General features: G+C 39.6%; 1 protein-coding gene across 1 annotated transcript in view; it reads right to left on the reverse strand.

The window, feature by feature from the left end:
- Window positions 1–19,590, reverse strand: part of PCDH15 (protocadherin related 15) — a 791,018-nt gene that overhangs the window by 247,674 nt on the left and 523,754 nt on the right. Inside the window, exon 17 of the mRNA XM_026454840.1 lies at window positions 17,824–17,952. Coding sequence (XP_026310625.1) covers window positions 17,824–17,952 — 129 coding nt within the window. The remainder of the gene's footprint in view (window positions 1–17,823; window positions 17,953–19,590) is intronic.

Below are 19,590 nucleotides of genomic sequence, written 5' to 3' on the forward strand. Positions count from 1 at the left end.
CATCTTGTTCTGGTTTCGATATGCATTTCTTGATGATTTATGATGTGGATCATTTTTTCATTTGTTTGTTGGCTGCTTGTATGTCTTCTTTTGAGAAGTGTCTGTTCCTATTTTTGCCAAATTTTTAATGGGCTTATTTCTTTTTTGTGTGTTGAATTATTTTAAGTGCTTTATAGAATCAGGATATTAGACACTTAAAAGCTGCATAGTTAGCAAATATTTTCTCCCATTCTGTAGGCTGTCTGTTTACTCTGTTGATAGTTTATTTTGCTTTGCAGAAGCTCCTTAGTTTAATTACGTCCCACTTATCAATTTTTGTTTCTGTGGCAATTGTTTCCAAGACTTAGTCATAACTTCTTTGCCAAGACTGATGTCCAGAATGATATTTCCTAGGTTTTCTTCCAGGATTTTTATAGTTTTGCATCTTACATAAGTGATTAGTGCATCTTGAGATACTTTTTATATATATTGAAAGACAGGAGTGCAGTTTTATTCTTTTGCATATGGATAGCCAGTTATCCCAACATTTATTGAATAGGAAATCCTTTTCTGATTGCTTATTTTTGTTGACTTTATAGATAATCAAATAGTTTAGTTCTGGGGTCTCCATTCTGTTCCATTAATCTATGTGTCTGTCTATGTGTAGCCTATACTACTGTAGGCTTGTAGTATAGTTTCAAGTAGGATAATGTGATGCCTTTGGCTTTGTTCTTTTTGCTTAAGACTGCTTTGGCTATTCAGATTCTTTTTGTTTGCATATAATTTTCAGAAGTTTTTTATTTTTTATTTTTATTTTCTAATTCAGTTAAATGGTACTGATAGTCTGATAGAAGTAGCATTGAATCTATAGATTGCTGTGGGCAGTATCCAATCCATGAGCGTGGAATGCTTTTCCATTTGTTTGTGTCATCTGTGATTTCTTTCAGCAGTGTTTTGTAGGTCTCCTTGTAGAGATCTTCCACTTCCAAATTTAGATGCATTCCTAGGTATTTTATTTTCATTTGCGACTACCGTAAATGTAATTGCATACTTGATTCAGCTCTCAGCTTGACTGTTATTTGTGCATAGAAATGCCACTGATTTTTTTTTTTTTTAACCTTGATTTTTGTATCCTAAAACTTTACTGAAGTTACCAGTTTCAGTAGCCTTTTGGTGGAGTCTTCAGTTTTCTAGGTATAGAATAATAATTGCAGTGAGGAGAGATACTTTGATTTCTTCTGTTCCTACTTGGATGTCTTCTATTTTTTTCTTTGCCTGATTTCTCTAACTAGGATTTCTGGTAGTATATTAAATAGGAGGGGTTAGAGTAGGCATCCTTCTCTCGTTCTAGTTCTCAAGGTGAATACTTTCAGCATTTTCATGTTCAGTATGATGTTGGCTGTGGATCTGCCATAGATGCATCTGATTATTTTGAGGTATGTTCTTTCAATGCCCAGTTTCTTGTGGGTTTTTATCATGAGGGAATGTTGGATTTTAACAAAAGCTTTTTCTGAATCTATTGTGATGATTTTTTTTTTTTTTTTTTTTTGGGACACACAGTCTCACTCTGTCACCCAGACTGGAGTGCAGTGGCACAACCTTGGCTCACTGCAAGCTCCATCTCCTGGGTTCAAGCGATTCTCCTGCCTCAGCCTCCCAAGTAGCTGGCACTATAGGTGCCTGCCACCACGCCCGGCTAATTTTTGTATTTTTAGTAGAGATGGAGTTTCATCATATTGACCAGGCTGATCTCAAACTCCTGACCTTGTGATCCACCCTTCTCGGCTTCCCAAAGTGCTGGGATTATAGGTGTGAGCCACCGTGCCCAGCTTTGTCATTTTGAGATAACTTTTCAGTGTGCTGCAAGATTCAGTTAGGTACTATTTTGTGGAAGATTTTTATATCTCTGTTCATCAGTGGTATTGGCCTGTAGTTTTCCATTTTAACTGTGCATTTGCCAGATTTTAGTATCAGAATAATGTTGGGCTCACACAGCAAGTTAGGGTGGAGTCCCTCCTCCTTGAAGTTTTGGAATAGTTTCAGTAGGATTGGTGCCATCTCTGTATACTGGTAGATTTTGGCTGTGATTCCATCCTTTCAAGGGCATTTTTTGATCGGTAGATTTTTCATTACTAATTTAATTTCAGAACTCATTATTTTTCTGTTCAGGCTTTTGATTTCTTCTTGATTCAATCATGGGAGCTTGTGTGTTTCTAGGAATTTATCCATTTCATCTACATTTTCTAGTTTGTGTGCATAGATGTGTTCATAATAGCACCTGAGGATCTTTTGTATTTCTGTGAAGTTAATTGTAATGCCGTCTTTGTCATTTCTGCTTGTTCTTAGTTGGATTTTCTCTCTTGTTATTTGTTAATCTAGCTATAGGTCTATAACTCTTGTTCATCTTTTTGAAGAACCAACTTTTGGTTCATTGATCCTTTATATAGATTTTGGGGCCTCAATTTAATTCAGTTCTTTCTGATGCTAGTTATTTGTTCTCTTTTGCTAAATATAAGGGTTTTGTTTGTTTGTTTGTCCCTAGATCTTCCAGGCATGATGATAGAGTGTTAACTTGAGTTATTTCTATCTTTTTGATATATGTATGTAGCACTATAGACTTTCCTCTTAGTGCTACTTTTGCTACATCACTGAGATTCTGGTGTTGTAACACTGCTTTTTAATCAACTGTATTGATATGGTTTGGCTGCGTCCCCACCCAAATCTCATCTTGATTGTAGTTCCCTACATGTCATGGAGGGACCTGGTTGGAGGTAACTGAATCATGGGAGCAGTTACCTCTATGCTGTTCTCATAACAGTGATTGCGTTTTCACAAGATCTAATGTTTCATAAGCATCTTTTCTGTCCCTTCACTCTGCATTTCTCTTCTCCTGCCATAATGTAAAGAAGGATGTATATGCTTCCCCTTCCACCATGATTGTAAGTTTCCTGAGGCTTCCCCAGACATGCTGAACTGTGAGTCAATTACACCTCATCCCTTTGTAAATTTCCCAGTCTCAAGTATGTCTTTATTAGCACTGTGAGAACAGACTAGTACATTGGTACCACAGAAAGTAGGGTTGCTGTATAGATGCCTGAAAATGTGTAGGGAAATTTGGAACTGGGTAACAGGCAAAGGTTGGAACAGTTTGGAGGGCTCAGAAGAAGACAGAAAAAAGTAGGAAAGTTTGGAACTCCCTAGAGACTTGTTGAATGGCTTCAATCAAAATGCTGGTATTGATACCTACAATGAAGTCCAGCTGATGTGGTCTCAGATGAAGATGGCGAACTTGTTGGGAAATAGAGTAAATGTTGCTCTTGCTATGCAAGGAGACTAGCCGCATTTTGCCCCTACCCCAGATGCCTATGGAACTTTAAACTTGGAAGAGATGATTTAAGGTATCCTGTGGAAATTTCTAAGTGCCAAAGGGTTCAAGAGAAAACAGAGCATTAAAGTCTGGAAAATTTGCAGCCTGATGATGTGATAGAAAATAAAACCTCATTTTCTGGGAGAAATTCATGCCTGCTGCAGAAATTTGCACAGATAACATGGAACCAAATGCTAATCACCAAGACATTGGAGAAAATGTCTCCAGGGCATATCAGAGACCTTCACAGGATCCCTTCCATCATAGGCCCAGAGGCCTAGGAGAGAAATGGTTTTATGGGTCGGGTCCAGGGCCCACCTGCTCTATGCAGCCTCAGAACATAGTTCTCCATGTCCTGCCTGCTTCAGCTCCAGCCGTGGCTAAAATGGGCCACTGTATAGCTCCAGGTGTTGCTTCAGAGGGTGCAAGTCCTACGCTTTGGCCGCTTACATGTGGTGTTGGTCCTGTGGGTGCACAGAAATCAAGAATTGAGGTTTGGAAACCTCCACCTAGATTTCGGAGGAAATACGGAAATGCCTGGATGTCCAGGCAGGAGTTTGCTATAGGAGTGGTGCCCTCATGGAGAACCTCTGCTATGGTAGTGCAGAAAGGAAACATATGGTCAGAGCCTCCACACAGAGTCCCCACTGGGGCACTGCCTTGTGAAGCTGTGAGAAGAGGGCCACCATCCTCCAGACATCAGAATGGTAGATCCACTTACAACTTGTACCATGTGCCTAGAAAAGCCACAAGCACTCAATGGCAGCCCATGAAAGTAGTTAGGAGGGGGGCTGTACCCTCCAAAGTCCCAGGGTCAAAGCTTCCCATGGCTATGGGGTGTAACTCTTGCAACATCATGACTTGAATGGGAGACATGGAATCAAAGGAGGTCATTTTGAAACTTTAAGGTTTAACGACTGCCCTCTTGGATTTTGGACTTGCAGAATTCAGAAGGAGCCCTTTCTGGGGAAGATGAAAATAAGTCTTCAATCTTAAAAATGTTGAAATTTAGATGCTTTCAGGAAATTCAAGTGAGCATTTTACAGATATATGTCTATTTGAGGTTGTAGCTTAAAGGAGTAGAAGGAAAATGAGCATCTCAATGTAAGTAAAGCTGTCAGCTTTAATGTAATTGCAACTGATCAAAAGGAATGCATAGAGTCAAAAGGGCAACTTAGATGATACTTTCAAAATCCAAAGTTTAAGGAGCAAACAGATAAGGGGAAGACAGAATTAGATGTGCTCAACCATGAAAAGTAGCAGCAACTTGGTAGTACAGTCTCAGGAAAAAAGAGAGACACAGAGAGATCCCATACCAATAGAGAAGTAAAGTGACTCAGATAAAGATAACATTTAACAGTATAGTGGTCATTTGTGACCCTAAAGTGGACACAGATATCACTCACTGTATAGCTGAGATTTCACAACTATAAATATTTACACACACACACACATACACACACACTATAATGTGTATTTTTCTAATAGCTGATATTAAGACTAAACATTGCTAAAGGGGTAGGCCTAAACAAATATTGTAAAAATATATTCATAAAATGTTCTAATCTATTTATGAGCTGCTAACTGAATATCTGAAACATGACCACATTTCAAAAATAATCATAGAAATTAGGCAGATTTCTTTTTTTTTTTTTTTTTTCTTCATTGTAACTTTCTTTTTTTTTTATTATTATACTTTAAGTTCTAGGGTACATGTGCATAACGTGCAGGTTTGTTACATATGTATACATGTGCCATGTTGGTGTGCTGCACCCGTCAACTCGTCAGCACCCATCAATTCATCATTTATATCAGGTATAACTCCCCAATGCAATCCCTCCCCCCTCCCCCCTCCCCTATTTCTATTGTAAATATTATTATGTAGCATGTTAACATCGACATAACCAATTCTTCAAATTGTGTGGGCTTTTTTTCGCTATCAGAATGAGTTACAGGGTTTGCATTATATAGTTTGGCTGAAAAAGAGAACCCATAAAATTTCCCACTTGCAGCTCACTTAAAAAAGAAGTATGACAGTTTCAGGCACTGTTGAGTGTCATACTGAGCTACAAAAAGTAAGAAATCACCATAATGCTCTCCACCTTCATTTTATGTTTAGAACCCCACACAGGGAGACAACAACTATAGTAATCAGAGTCAGGCCACTGAAGTTCAGATTTATTTTGTTTAATATTAAATTGTATAGTTGAAGAAAACATCATTTTTTAAAATAGTATATCACTACTCTTCTAAACATTGTAGTTTCCTAATGATTTTAAAACTTCTTTAAGTGCTTAAGACAGAAACATGCCTACAATATCTTAGCTAAGATTTAGCATGCAGGTCTCATATTGGGAATACCTTTGTGTTTTAGGTTAAAGAAATTCAGCCTCTTATTTAGAACTGGAAAAACAGGTTGTAGACTTATAGTTCTATTTTTGTTACCTAGACCTCAAAGAAGTCAGTTCAGTAGAAAAATTTCTACAAGGTATTACATGGAAGTTTACTGGGAATCAGCTTACTCTATATTATACAATGCTGAGAACATTGTTTAATCTTAACAGGCAGGAGCATTGCCAAGTGTGCCTTCTGTAATGCATTTATGCAAGCATTTATGCCCAGGGTTGCTATGAAAAACTGAGATAAATAATTTAGTACTTAAACTTGAGAATTCTAGCCTTAGCAAACTCCTCAATGGGATACTCCCACGAAGGCTAGACACCTCTGATATTAGCTGAAAGCCTTCTTACCTCCACTTCCCTCCCCTCAACCTCCATTCACCCATGTCTCACATACAGAAATGCACTAAAGCATATAGTGTGACAAGTGTGCTTAAGTAAAAGACCACCTCTTTTTCTTTCATGCTGAATTATGTTAAATATGTACAAAGAAGTTTTCCTCATGATCATGTATCTTAGATAGAATTTACTGAAATAGATCTTTATCTTCTCGATTTCTAACCCAGACTGATGATTGAATTTCACAAAACACTAGTTGAGAAAACAAATGAAAATGACAGAAACCACGTTGAACTATGCATCATGATCTCCTACATCTGATGACATCAAGTTTACAATGAGACCAGATTAATCTGTCTGACTGTTACACATTAGCATAAATTATTCCCAGGAAATCCTTCAATTTGCTTTCAGGAATAAATACGATTCTGAGAGGCATATCCAAGTCTATTGTTGGGATTATGCCATTTTTAACTGATATATAATATATGTACATATTTATGGGGTACATGTGATATTTTGCTGGAATGTATAAAAATTAAATCAGGGAATTTGGGGAGTCCATCACCTAGAATATTTACCATTTCTGTGTAAGGACATTCCAAGTTCTCTCTTCAAGCCACTTGAAAATATACAATACAGGCCGGGCGCGGTGGCTCAAGCCTGTAATCCCAGCACTTTGGGAGGCCGAGACGAGCGGATCACAAGGTCAGGAGATCGAGACCATCCTGGCTAACACGGTGAAACCCCGTCTCTACTAAAAATACAAAAAACTAGCCGGGCGAGGTGGCGGGCGCCTGTAGTCCCAGCTACTCCGGAGGCTGAGGCAGGAGAATGGCGTAAACCTGGGAGGCGGAGCTTGCAGTGAGCTGAGATCCGGCCACTGCACTCCAGCCTGGGCGACAGAGCAAGACTCCGTCTCACAAAAAAAAAAAAAAAAAAAAAAGAAAATATACAATACATTGCTGCTAACTACAGTCACTGTATCAGTCTGTTCTAATGTTGCTAAAAAAGGCATATCTGAGACTGGATAATTTGTAAAAGAAAGAGGTTTAATTGACTCACAGTTCCACATGGCTGGGAAGGCCTCACAATCATGGCAGAATGTGAATGAGGAGCAAAGTGACACCTTACATGATGGCCGGCAGGAGAGAGCTTGTGCAGGGGAACTCTCATTTTTAAAGCCATTGATCTTAAAAGACTTATTCACTACCATGAGAACAGGGTGGGGAAAACTGCCCCCATGATTCAATTATCTTCACCTGGCCCATCCCTTGACACATGGGGATTATAATTCAACTGAAATTTTCCATGAGGGCACAGCCAAACCATATCATACCATCCCCAGCCCCTCCCAAATCCCACGTTCTCACATTTCAAAACCAATCATGCTCTCTGAAAGTCCCCAAAATCTTAATTCATTTCAGCATTAACTCAACAATACAACTCCAAAGTCTTATCTCAGACACAGCTAGTTCCTTCTGCCTATGAGTCTGCAAAATCAAAAGTGAGTTAGTTACTTCCTAGATACAATGGGGATACAGGTATTGGGTAAATATACCCATTCCAAATGGGAGAAATTGGCCAAAATAAAAGGGGTCCAGGCCTCACGCAAGTCCAAAATCCAATGGGGAAGTCAAATCACGAAGCTCCAAAATGATCTCCTTTGACTCCATGTGTCATATCCAGGTCATGCTGATGCTAGAGAAATTGCTTCCACAGCCTTGAGCAGCTCCATCCCTGTGGCTCTGCAGGGTAAAGCTACCACTCCTGGCTGTTTTCACGGGCTCATGGGCTGCTGCTGAGTATCTGTGACTTTCCAGGCCCAAAGTGCAAGCTGTCAGTGGATTACTATTCTGGGGACTGGAGGACAGTGACCCTCTTCTCACAGATCCACTAGGCAGTGCCCAAGTGTGGACTCTGTGTGGGGGCTCCCATCCTACATTTCCTTTCTGAACTACCCTGGCAGAGGTTCTCCATGAGGGCTCTGCCCCTGCAGCATAACTCTGCCTGGACATCCAGGCATTTCCATACATCTTCTGAAATCTAGGCAGAGGTTCCTAAACTTCAGTTATTGACTTCTCTGCACCCACAGGATCAACATCACGTGGAAGCTGCCAAGACGTGGGGCTTGTAACCTCTGAAGCCACGGCCTGAGCTATACCTTGACCACTTTTAGCTGTGACTAGAGTGGCTGGGATACAGGGCACTAAGTCCTGAGGATACACACAGCAGAGGGGTCCTGGACCCAGCCCAGGAAGCCACTTTTTCCTCCTAGGCCTCTGGGCCTGTGATTGGAGGGGCTGCCATGGATGTCTCTGAGATGTCCTGGAGACATTTTCCCCATTGTCTTGGTGATTAGCATTTGGCTCCTCATTACTTATGCAAATTTCCATGGCTAGTTTGAATTTCTCCTCAGAAAATGAGTTTTTCTTTACTACTGCATCATCAGGCTGCAAATCTGTCAAACTTTTATGTTCTGCTTTCTCTTGAACACTTTGCCACTTAGAAGTTTCTTCTGCTAGACATCCTGAATCATCTCTTTCAAGTTCAAAGTTACACAGATTTCCAGGGCAGGGGCAAAATGCCACCAATCTCTTTGCATAGCAAGAGTGACCTTAACTCCAGTTCCCAACAAGTTTCTCATCTCCATCTAAGACTACCTCAGCCTAGACTTTATTGTCCATATCACTATCAGCATTTTGGTCAAAACCATTTAATAATTATCTATGAAGTTCCAAATATTCCCTCATCTTCCTGTCTTCAGAGCCCTCTAAGTCTCTAGGAAGTACCAAACGTTCCCACGTTTTTCTATTTTCTTCTGAGTCCTCCAAACTGTTCCAACCCCGGCCTGTTACCCAGTTCCAAGGTTGCTTCCACATTTTGGGGTCTGTTTCCAGCAGCACCACACTCTACTAGTACCAATTCATTGTATTAGAATGTTTTCATGCTGGTAATAAACACATAACCGAGACTGGGTAGTTTATCAAGGAAAGAGGTTTAATTGACTCACAGTTTCACATTCCTCAGGAGGCCTGCTTTCATGGCAGAAGGCAAATGAGCAGCAAAGTCCTGGCTTACATGGTGGTAGTCAAGAGAGCGCATGCAGGGGAACTCTCATTTATAAAACCATCGTACCTTGTGAGACTTACTCACTATCACAAGAACAGCATGGGAAAGACCTGCCCTGATGATTCAATCACCTCCCACCCGGTCCTTTCCACGACATGTGGGAATTATGGGAGCTACAGTTTGAGATTTGGGTGGGGATACAACCAAACCATATCAGTCATCCTACTCTGCTATCAAACATTAAAACATATTTATTTATTTATTTTTTAGACCAAGTTTTGCTCTTGTTGCCCAGGCTGGAGTGCAGCAGTGCAATCTTGACTCACTGCAACCTCCACCTCCCGGGTTCAAGCAATTCTCCTGCCTCAGTCTTCCTGGGTAGCTGGGATTACAAGGATGTGCCACCACGCCTGGCCAATTTTCTATTTTTAGTAGAGACGGGATTTCTCCATGTTGGTCTGGCTGGTCTCGAACTCCCAACCTCAGATGATCCACCCGCCTCGGCCTCCCAAAATGCTGGGATTACAGGCATGAGCCACCATGCCTGGCCAGAACTTATTTCTTCTAACAGTATGTTTGTAACAACTTTCTTCATCAGCCCCATCCTCCACCACCAGCACTCGTCTCAGCTGCTGGTGTCTATCAGTCTACTCTCTATTTCCATGAGAACAACTTTTTCAGCTCCAGCCTATGAGTGAGAACATGTGATATTTGTCTTTCTATTCGTGACTTATTTTACTTAACATAACAACCTCCATTTCCACTCATTTTGCTACAAATAGAAATGATTTTGATTATACCACTTTTAAACATGAACATTTGACAAGAAATTGACTTATTTATTATTGCTATGTAAAGTAACAAGTTTAGGCTAAATTGTGTCTATTGTTGGGAGTATGCACAATAACAATAACAATAATAATTATGCATAATCCCAACAACAGACCCAGCTTTACCCTATTTATCTTATATAACAATAAGTAAATACACAATACATACAAGAATTTTATATTTTTCCTCTAACACATAATATTTCTTTATCTCTCCTTTCCTTTCTCTCTTTCTTAAATATACACATGCGTTTGTGCATGCCACGTTTAGTATAAACCAGAATCAATGGCAGAGCTCGCTAAAACACAGATTTCTGGCCCCAACATCAGCGTTTCTGATTTAATCTCTGTGGTATAGAGTATGGCAGTTGGCATTTCGAAACTGTTCCCATTGGTAATGATGCTGACGCTGATGCTGCTTTTTCAGGAAAAACACTTTGATAGCCAGCTAATGCATGTTTGTACTTTCTCAGTTCACATATGTATGGGCAAGTCACAGGAAGCATGGTTATTGGAGAATCCTGTATAGTGGTTAAGATCAAACATTTGAAAGTAATTCAAATATGTACAATGGAAATCATTTAGAATAGTTCATGACACATTGTAAGAATTTAAAAATTGATAGTCATTATTATTGATTTTTTATTATAGCTGTCAGTCTATCCAATATGCTTTTTTCAGTGTCAGCTCCACATATCCCACTAACTGGACTTATTTTAAGATGAATAAAGAAAAATACAAAAATCAGGATTGCAACCATGAGCTCTGTTTTGATAATAACAAATATTCTTTCATTTACTTTAAATTTCTAAAACAACCTACAAATGTGACTATACACATATATATGTTCATATACTAAGCGTTGATTTGAACATTTGTTATTATCAAAGACCAAGCTTCAGCTAATACACTTAAAAAGGATAAATGCTGTTTACAATCTGACTGACTATGATTGTTTGTAGTGATGCAGTAGAAGAGAATCATTTATCAATTTAAGATTTTATACTTTCTTCAGAACAGTACTTCCATTAAAATGTTCTCTAAATATGGTAATATTAGGGAAATGCAAGAGTGCAACTACCGTATTTCGAAAAATCATAAACAATTGTCTGCATTTAGTTCATAGTATTGTAAAAAACATTACTTTCTATAATATCATAGTTAGTCATACTTTATAAATTATTTAGTATTTAACATAATTATAATAATGCAAATGAAGTGCATATTAGCTCCATTCCTTATTTTAAACCTGTACATATATTACATGTATGTATTAATCCTTCAAATCACTACTTGAGATGAATTCTATTATCATCTCCATTTTGCAGATAGTGAAGTCCAGTCCCAGAAAAGCTACATTAGTTATCCAAGATTGCATTAGTTATTTCGGCAAGTCAAATTTGAACTCAGGTAGTTTTATTCCATGGTCTATATTTTAAGCTCTTCATTAAGTTCTCTATCTTGTTGGGATGCTGGGTCTGGATTCATGGAGTCACGTGATCTAGTGACAGGATGAACCAAGTGACCAGGGAGTTGTCTTCTCATTAAAATATGTAAGAAGCATAAGAGGTGAGGGTTGCTAGGTAAGATGAGAAGTCTGGAGTCCCTGTGTGGTGAGTCTAGAAGTCATACTGCAGTATAAAACAGGCTTTTAAAGGTAAGTGACTGGAAAGCTGGACACAGAATTAGGAGACTGACTTAGAGTCAATCTATCTAAAGCCTGAATGGACCTTCACAGAAGTTATATCATGCTCTGCGGTTGTATATTCCCAAGTGGCAAATGCCTGCTCCTTTGAGACTTGTGGGGTCCACGACCAGGCCTGCAGGTTTGATCAGAATGTGACTGCATTTTGGGACTTCTACTGGCATCTGCTCCCCCAAAGACTTGGGATCATCTGAGAGTTCTGCAGTTGAGTATGAGGCCTCTAGTAAGAGGCCTCTCATATCTAAGATCCATTCTAAAGATCAATTATTTGCATGCTTGTGGTCCACAGTCAAGATAGGCATACAGATCCTCTAGATTCTGTCTCCTGTGAAATACTCTGGGGAATACTAAACAAAATGTTACACTGACTACGCCTTCATATCATTCACTATTTCATTAGGCCCCATCTGAACTCAACATATTTTTAATAATTTTTCCAGAACTCCTTTGAACAGCACTTCCATTATTGTCAGAATATTGACTTAGAGTCCTCAAATTGCTTCTTCAGCTGGATTATATTTTGTATTACATTTTTTGGCTCATATTTTTATTTCCTTTTTTTAATGATAATTATATATTACAGTTGTCTGTTATATATACAATTATATAATAAGTTGAAAAGAACCAGGAATAATCTGCTTTTCTCATGAACCCTGACCTGGCCATCTCAGTCTATTATAATGTCTCTTTTTCCTTGCGATAAAGAATTTATATCACCCATTTGACACTTGACATAGAGTATATACTTACTGTATTTACTAGGTTTTATTTTGAGTACATCTTTTCATACATGTTGTCATAGTTTTCAATTCTAAACGCACAAGGTATATTATGATACCTTGTGAATAGAAAGATATACATTAAAAACTGTTGCTGGGTAGGTTATTTTTTAATATGCTGGATAAAACTTTTTGCTATGTGTAATCCATAAATTTGCTTCAAAAGTATTCCTTAGTTATTATTTGTTACTACAACACTACCTTTAAAAAGTAAATGAGGCCGGTTGTGGTGGCTCATGCCTGTAATCCCAGCACTTTGGGAGGCCAAGGCAGGCAGATCACCTGAGGTCAGAAGTTCAAGATCAGCCTGGCCAACATGGCATAGCCCCATCTCTACTAAAAGTACACAAATTTGCTGGGCATGGTGGAGGGTGCCTGTAATCCCAGCTACTCAGGGGGCCGAGGCAGGAGAAGTTTGAACGTGGGTGGCACAGGTTGCAGTGAGCCAAGTTCGCTCCACTGCACTTTAGCCTGGGCGACAAGAGCGAGATTCTGTCTCAAGAAACAAACAAAAAAAGTAAATGAAAACTCCCTTCAGTATTTTAATTCAAATGTTGGATTATTCATATTAAAATATTAATAGAATATAAACACAAATTTGGTAAATCAAATTCAGTATAGTAATTAACAATATGTATCTTGGTTTTAAGTGAGTCTTAATAGGTTTTGATGACAATTAAAATTAAATTTTACAAGCAGAACATGAGTCATTTAGTGAAATTAATATATAATTATCATTAGGTAGCAACAGAGGACCATTATAAGCATCAAAATTCCATCCTATAAACATTACACTGTGCAGAATCAGTTGGATGCAGCCTGCCTTGGATGTTTTCCTCTTCTTTTTTACTTTCAATATCATTTCAGTTTTTATGAAAACAAGTTATTGCCTAAAGACCAGGCTAAGGTCCATATTTCAATTTTAAAAACTGAAGTAAATTATAGAGGCCATTTCTTATCAAATTTAAGAACCAGGAGACAACAAAAAGGTTAACACAATAATTCCTTCAAGAACAAAGAATCACTAGGAAAAGTGGAAAAAAAAAAAAAAAAGAAAGAAAGGAAAAGAAATGTAACTAAAAGTTAATCATCACATTGATGTCCACTTGTGTGTTTTTACTTATATATTCCATATGGGCTTTATCTCTCCAAGCTAAATAAAGAAAATGGGAAAGATCATTTTTGTAAATAATTTCAATGCCTGTTTTTAACTGAATAGTTAATATATATATGACTAAATGAAGTTTTTCAGTTTTCAGCAATGTGGCATTTTAAACTGACAACTGTAACATATAATAAGCATTAATTAAGACTATTACATTAGTTCAAGCCTCATTATGCCTGGGTTATTACAATTGCCTTCTAGTTCTGCCTTCTGGATTTAGAATCTCCCATTTCAATATATCAGGAGTATATTTATTTATTTTTATTTTATTTTATTTATTTATTTATTTATTTTTAAGATGGAGTCTGGCACTGTCGCCCAGGCTGGAGTGCAGTGGTGCTGTCTTGGCTTACAGCAAGCTCCGGCTCCCGGGTTCAGGCTATTCTCCTGTCTCGGCCTCCTGAGTAGCTGGGACTACAGGCGCCCACCACCACGCCCGGCTAATTTTTTTTTTTTTGTATTTTTAGTACAGATGGGGTTTCACTGTGTTAGCCAGGGTGGTCGCAATCTCCTGACCTCATGATCTGCCTGCCTCGGCCTCCCAGAGTGCTGGGATTACAGGCGTGAGCCACCGTGTCTGGCCTATCAGGAATAATTTTTATAAAATACAAATCTGATGTTGCCGAATCTCAGACGCTTTAGTGGTTCCTCCGTCACCTTCTACAACATGGTATAGAAAAGTGTTTATGACATGGTATGTCTTATTTATTGTAACTATTCTATAACACACTCTCATTTCTCTCTGCCTTTACTTATACAACTAACTTTCCCTAACAGATTCCAACTCCTCTCAACTTCCCTCTTACCTGTATTCTTCCTTCATGAGTTAACTTCAGCATTTCTTCTTTTCTGATATTTTTTGCACATGCCCCTGTTATAGACCTTATTACCTTGTTTTCTTGGTGTAGCAAAAATTGTCAGTGCCCTATGCATGTCCCTCAGAGCATTTGGTATGCTTTGGCCAACTTCCATCTCCCGTTATTGTCTCTGGATCCTAAGGGTGTTGCTTTTCCAGCCAGAAGCCTCTGTGGCTGGTGGCGCCTTTGCCCGAGTTTTGCTCAGACTAGCTGTGTTTGTATCACCCACTTGACCTGGCAGGCTGTGCTTGGCTCAGGCTACTGGCTGAAATCCCACACTTTCCCAGGGCAAGCCAGGCTCAGAGCAGCGAGGGGTGCATGAGTGAGCAAGTGCGGGGTCTTGTCACTGTGCATAGCCAGGCAGGCTCACTGCTGTGGCGGGACTGGTACTCCGGGCGCCCTCTCCCGGCAAGCCTTTGATTGAATCAAATACACGGCAAGCGGCTTCGGCTGTGAGCACCCGCGTATGGATGAGGGGCTCCCTGAAGAGCCGTCAGTCTTCTCTCCTTTATGTTGTCCGCAACATGGTGAGTAGGGTGGCTGCAGTGTTTTAGCCCTGTTTGTGTTACAGCTCTTTCATTCGTGCCATTTGGTGAGTCCAGGGTTTTTGGCCCACTTCCAGGAAGAATGAGGTACGCGGACAGCTGGAGAGCTAACAACGTGTAAAGGAGCTTTACTGAATGACAGACGGCTCTCGGGAGACCGAAGTGTGTAGCTTCTATTCATAGGCAGGTTGCCCCCATGAGTGTGCAGCTCTCAGCAGAGAGAAGACTTGGAACCGGTAGTTCCTTTCTGCAGAAGGTGGTCCCAGGAGACAGGAAGACGGGAGCTCCCTTCTGCAGCTGGTAGTCTTGATGTCTGTGTGTCTGGCTGGCTCCAGGGTTTCTATGGGCTCAGAAAGGAGGAAGTACATGCTGATTGGTCCACGGGTGGCCATGGATAGGCCCGGAAAAAGCACCGTACGTTTTCACTCCGGGCCATGGACTCCACCGGAACTGATAGCCTGGTCCCCAGGCTTCAGGCTATCCCTGGTTTGAAGGTGGGGCTTCACCAGGGACCTCCTGCTTTCCACCCAGGAGCCTGTCTGTCTGCTGCTGCCATCAATCATGTTGTTCATGGCGCCCAGGCTGTTTGTGAGGAGGAGTGCCTGCAGGCCCACAGTGAGCAGCCCTCTGTCCCCTCTTGGCCTCCCTTCCATGCTCGTTGGTGCCCAAAGTCCACAGAAGGCTGAGGTGGCTGGGGACTGGCATGTCAGCACCAACCCCAGCATGCACACACCCAGCCTGGTTATGACAGCAACTGGACTCGGCCTCAACTTTGCTTCAAAATTGGAAGGGTTGCCAGGAGCTGGAAGAGAACAGGCAGGGGGAACAGGTACTTCCGACTCTGTGGGGGTAGGGGAGCTTCCTGGGTCCCCGAGAGCACAGAGATGCCTAGGTCTGCAGCCACAGCTGGGCAGCTGGAGCTACGCCCAGGATGGCAGGGCTCCCACCCTTCCAACTTGGAAGGGGGTTAGGTTTCTGCCTGTTCCTTGCTCCCACGGGCTCCCTAGAGCATGTAGCCCTGGTCATACCTCCTCTGTTGTAGCTGGTGTCTTCGCAGTGGCTGCTCCAGATGGGCCACTGCTGCCATCAGTATCTACAGCCTGACTCAGTGCCCTTCTATCAGATTTTGCAGAGGGAATTTGACTACCTGCTTCTGCTGGAGGCAAGAAAATCCAAAAACTTGGCAGCCCATTGCCCAACACTGCAGCTAATTACTCTCAGGATTTAGTGTATATGTTTTCTAGTTCCATAACTTCTCAGGAACTGGACAATTACAATTATCAGGAGAGATAACTTTGATGCATGAGTTTGCATCTTTTTGTAGAGTTTGCCCTTGGAGCGAAATTTCAGTTCTCCTCGTGATAGCCGGTTTAATAGCAAACTTGCTACTGGTTGCCTTCTCTTCTTTGCCTCACTTTCTCACTTCCTTATCACTGTTAACTGTACTTCTCAAAAAATATTTATACATGAATATTTTGTGTCCAGATTTTCTGTTGAAGAATCCACAGTAAGACACTGGACACCAGAGGTACTATGGTGTGGGGAGCAGAGCCTTCAGATGGGATGCTGGAGTTGAATCGCTTGTTGGCCAGTTGGCATCAAGACTAGTTGGCATTTTATAACATCCCAATGACCAAGATTATTCCCTATGTGAATTGGGATGGCATAAACATATAAGATTATGTATGCCTTATGCAGTATTTCCAGAATTTGACTGAGATAGTGACAATGATAATGATAATGACCGTGGAGTTGGTAGTTGTAAGTATTGTCAATGATTTGAAGGGGAAAAAAAATGACTTTCAAAAAAGCTTACACTGGTCAGTGAAAATCTCAGGACGTGATGTGAACGTCACAAGATCTCTATAACATCATTTAAAGCAACCCTCTCCTTTTGCAGTTTAAAGGAGATTAAACTAAAAAGCAGACCTTGTGCCTGGTTACAAGAATAGTAGAACAGTAGAGAAGGCTCACTTCAAAGCACCAGCAAGCCTTCTGCGGAAAAGGCAGAAACTTCAGAGGGAAGGAGTAGGACCCTGAACTCTGAGTTTGGAACATCTGGGTGGCTCACACCTCACTAAAGCAAGATTCTTTCCTTCCCTGGAGACCACATAAACACCTCATCTGAGGCTGATGCTTCAAATTGTGCACATCTTCCTCAAAATTTTTCTTCTCTGTGACTTCTAGACCAATTACTATGTTTAAGACCAAGAATGGCTGAAATGAGGAAGTACTGTCTCTGCTTTAACAATAAAGGAATTATTCATCAAATGAACCACAGAAACTGGCTAATATGTCCAGGTAGGTCCCAGAAGCACTTAGAAGAATACGCAAAGAGTAAACCTTCTGAGTGCTGGAAAAGGGGTTTGTGCAAAATATTAGACACACATGGTAGACTCTAAAGATAATATTTACATAATGAAATGAGTTAAAATCTAAATATATGTATTTTTTGAGGTCTAAATGTCCACATCCATACCCAGTAGTATACCTAATTACATGTTTCTGTAAAATGTTTTGATTCAGAAACTGAAAATATGTATTAAATTAGCATACTATCACATTAATCAATGTTTAAATTACACAATAATTATAAAATGTAAATCTGCATCCTTGAAAGTTAATTAAAATATATAGAATATTATTCATTTTTTAAAGTATTGAAGAATATCCAGCATAGTCATTTAATAGATTACATTAGCTGAGTTTCTTTTCAGAATTAAAATGTAATAAACTTACGCTCTTTGAAAAAATACATATAAGATCTATATAAATATTCCACTTACTTTTACTTGACCCACAAAGGCATTGGCTTCTTCCTCCACCACAGATAAATTTCTTGGCAGATAAGGATCAAACACTGGAGCATTGTCATTGACATCTGTCACCACCACGTTTACTGTGGCAGTTGAAGTCTTAAAGAAAAACAAGCATTAAATGTGAGAAGAGCTATTTTTACTTAGAATTAATTTAAGTAGTCATCCTGGCATTTGTCTATCTGAAAAGCATCTCATTTTTCTTTCTAATCCTTAGCTTTCCAAAAAATAAAAAATAAATAAATAAAACTAAAAAACTAAAAGAAGCTTGCAAAGAAGCTTCCAACCTCCAAAAAACAGATGGGAAAAGCAAATGATGATATTAAAGGGCAAACATCTTTTTGGAAATGTCAAGTACTTCCTGGAGGCTTACTTTCAGAAAACGGTTTTACCTTTATCTTGTTCACATTTTATGGGTGGCAAGCTTTTGTTTATACACACATACACTGCTTTATCTCTGAAATGTGCCATTTCTGTAGTTTTTGCTGCTTGTATTTTTTTACTGTTTAAAAATAAAACCAGTACTTTATAAAATAGCATGGAACATCAAATGGGCATTTGCTGGAAAGCTCGTGCTATCAGAAAATGCTACCTTAATAATTCTCTAGGTGTACATTTAAACCAAGAGTTTGAGTACCATATACTAGGCATGAAATGATTATCTTACAAGCATACAGGTTATGGAAACGATATGCAGGTAAACCTACCAATAGTGTGTGCTACCTAGTTAAAAGTTAAATCCCTGGCCTGCTCCAGTCAACATTATGTAGGTCAATGACTTCTGCACAATCAATGACTATCATCATGCGTGACTCAAGCTGGAAACTGCTCTCTCTAATCAAAGCCTGAGTACAGCACAGAACCTCTACCTAACTCTGTCACAGTGTGGGGCTGATCACAGAAGGCTGAGAGCAAAGGTACAGAGAGAAAGAATATTAACCTGGAAAGTAAGAAACCTGGTATGCTATGGCATTAAATATTTAGTAACTATAAATAAAAAGAAGGAGGAAAAAGCAGGGTGATACTGTCATGAGAGAATTATCCACCTTTTGTTTAAAACAAATGCAATTTCCATGAATTAGTAAGTGATTTGTAGTGAGAGGCTAAAATGCTGAGCATTAAGAAGTGACTTGAGTGAAGCTGAAGAGGTTTTGCAGCAGTCATGGGGCTAAGGGGTCAAGTGATTTTTTTTTTTTTTTTTTTTTTTTTAGCTACTAAAGAGGACAGATCTTGGCAAATACCCAATGCTTTCTGTTGGAGTCACGGAAGTTCTATACCATGCGAGTTATGGTGCTTGGGAAAAAGACCAGACCTCACACAAATGTAAACCCAGTATTGAAACTCTGATTGGATTAAGGTGATCTGCCCCTATTTTAACAGAAGCAAAGCAAATATTCTTTTTAGTAATATAACTTCATCCCAAGCCTCTATAAGTTTTTTCATGCGCAGTCTTCAGTAGTCATTACAACAATTACCATGCATACCAGGGAATTCTTGGGTGTTAGTGATGGCTTATTTCTTTATCTGTGTATTGGCTTACCCTTTGAAAATTTATGTTGCTATTCATATGTGATTTATAACATTTTTGTGTTTAAAGTTAAATAAAATTTTTATTTCAAGACACATACAAAGATGGTCAGAAAAGCATTATATAGTCAAAATCTGGAAACAACCCAAATGTCCATCGATAGTAGATGGTTATACAGATTATGTTTTATATATGAAATGGAATCATAT

The sequence above is a fragment of the Piliocolobus tephrosceles genome, chromosome 9 (assembly GCF_002776525.5).
Source record: "Piliocolobus tephrosceles isolate RC106 chromosome 9, ASM277652v3, whole genome shotgun sequence".
Lineage (NCBI taxonomy): Eukaryota > Metazoa > Chordata > Mammalia > Primates > Cercopithecidae > Piliocolobus > Piliocolobus tephrosceles.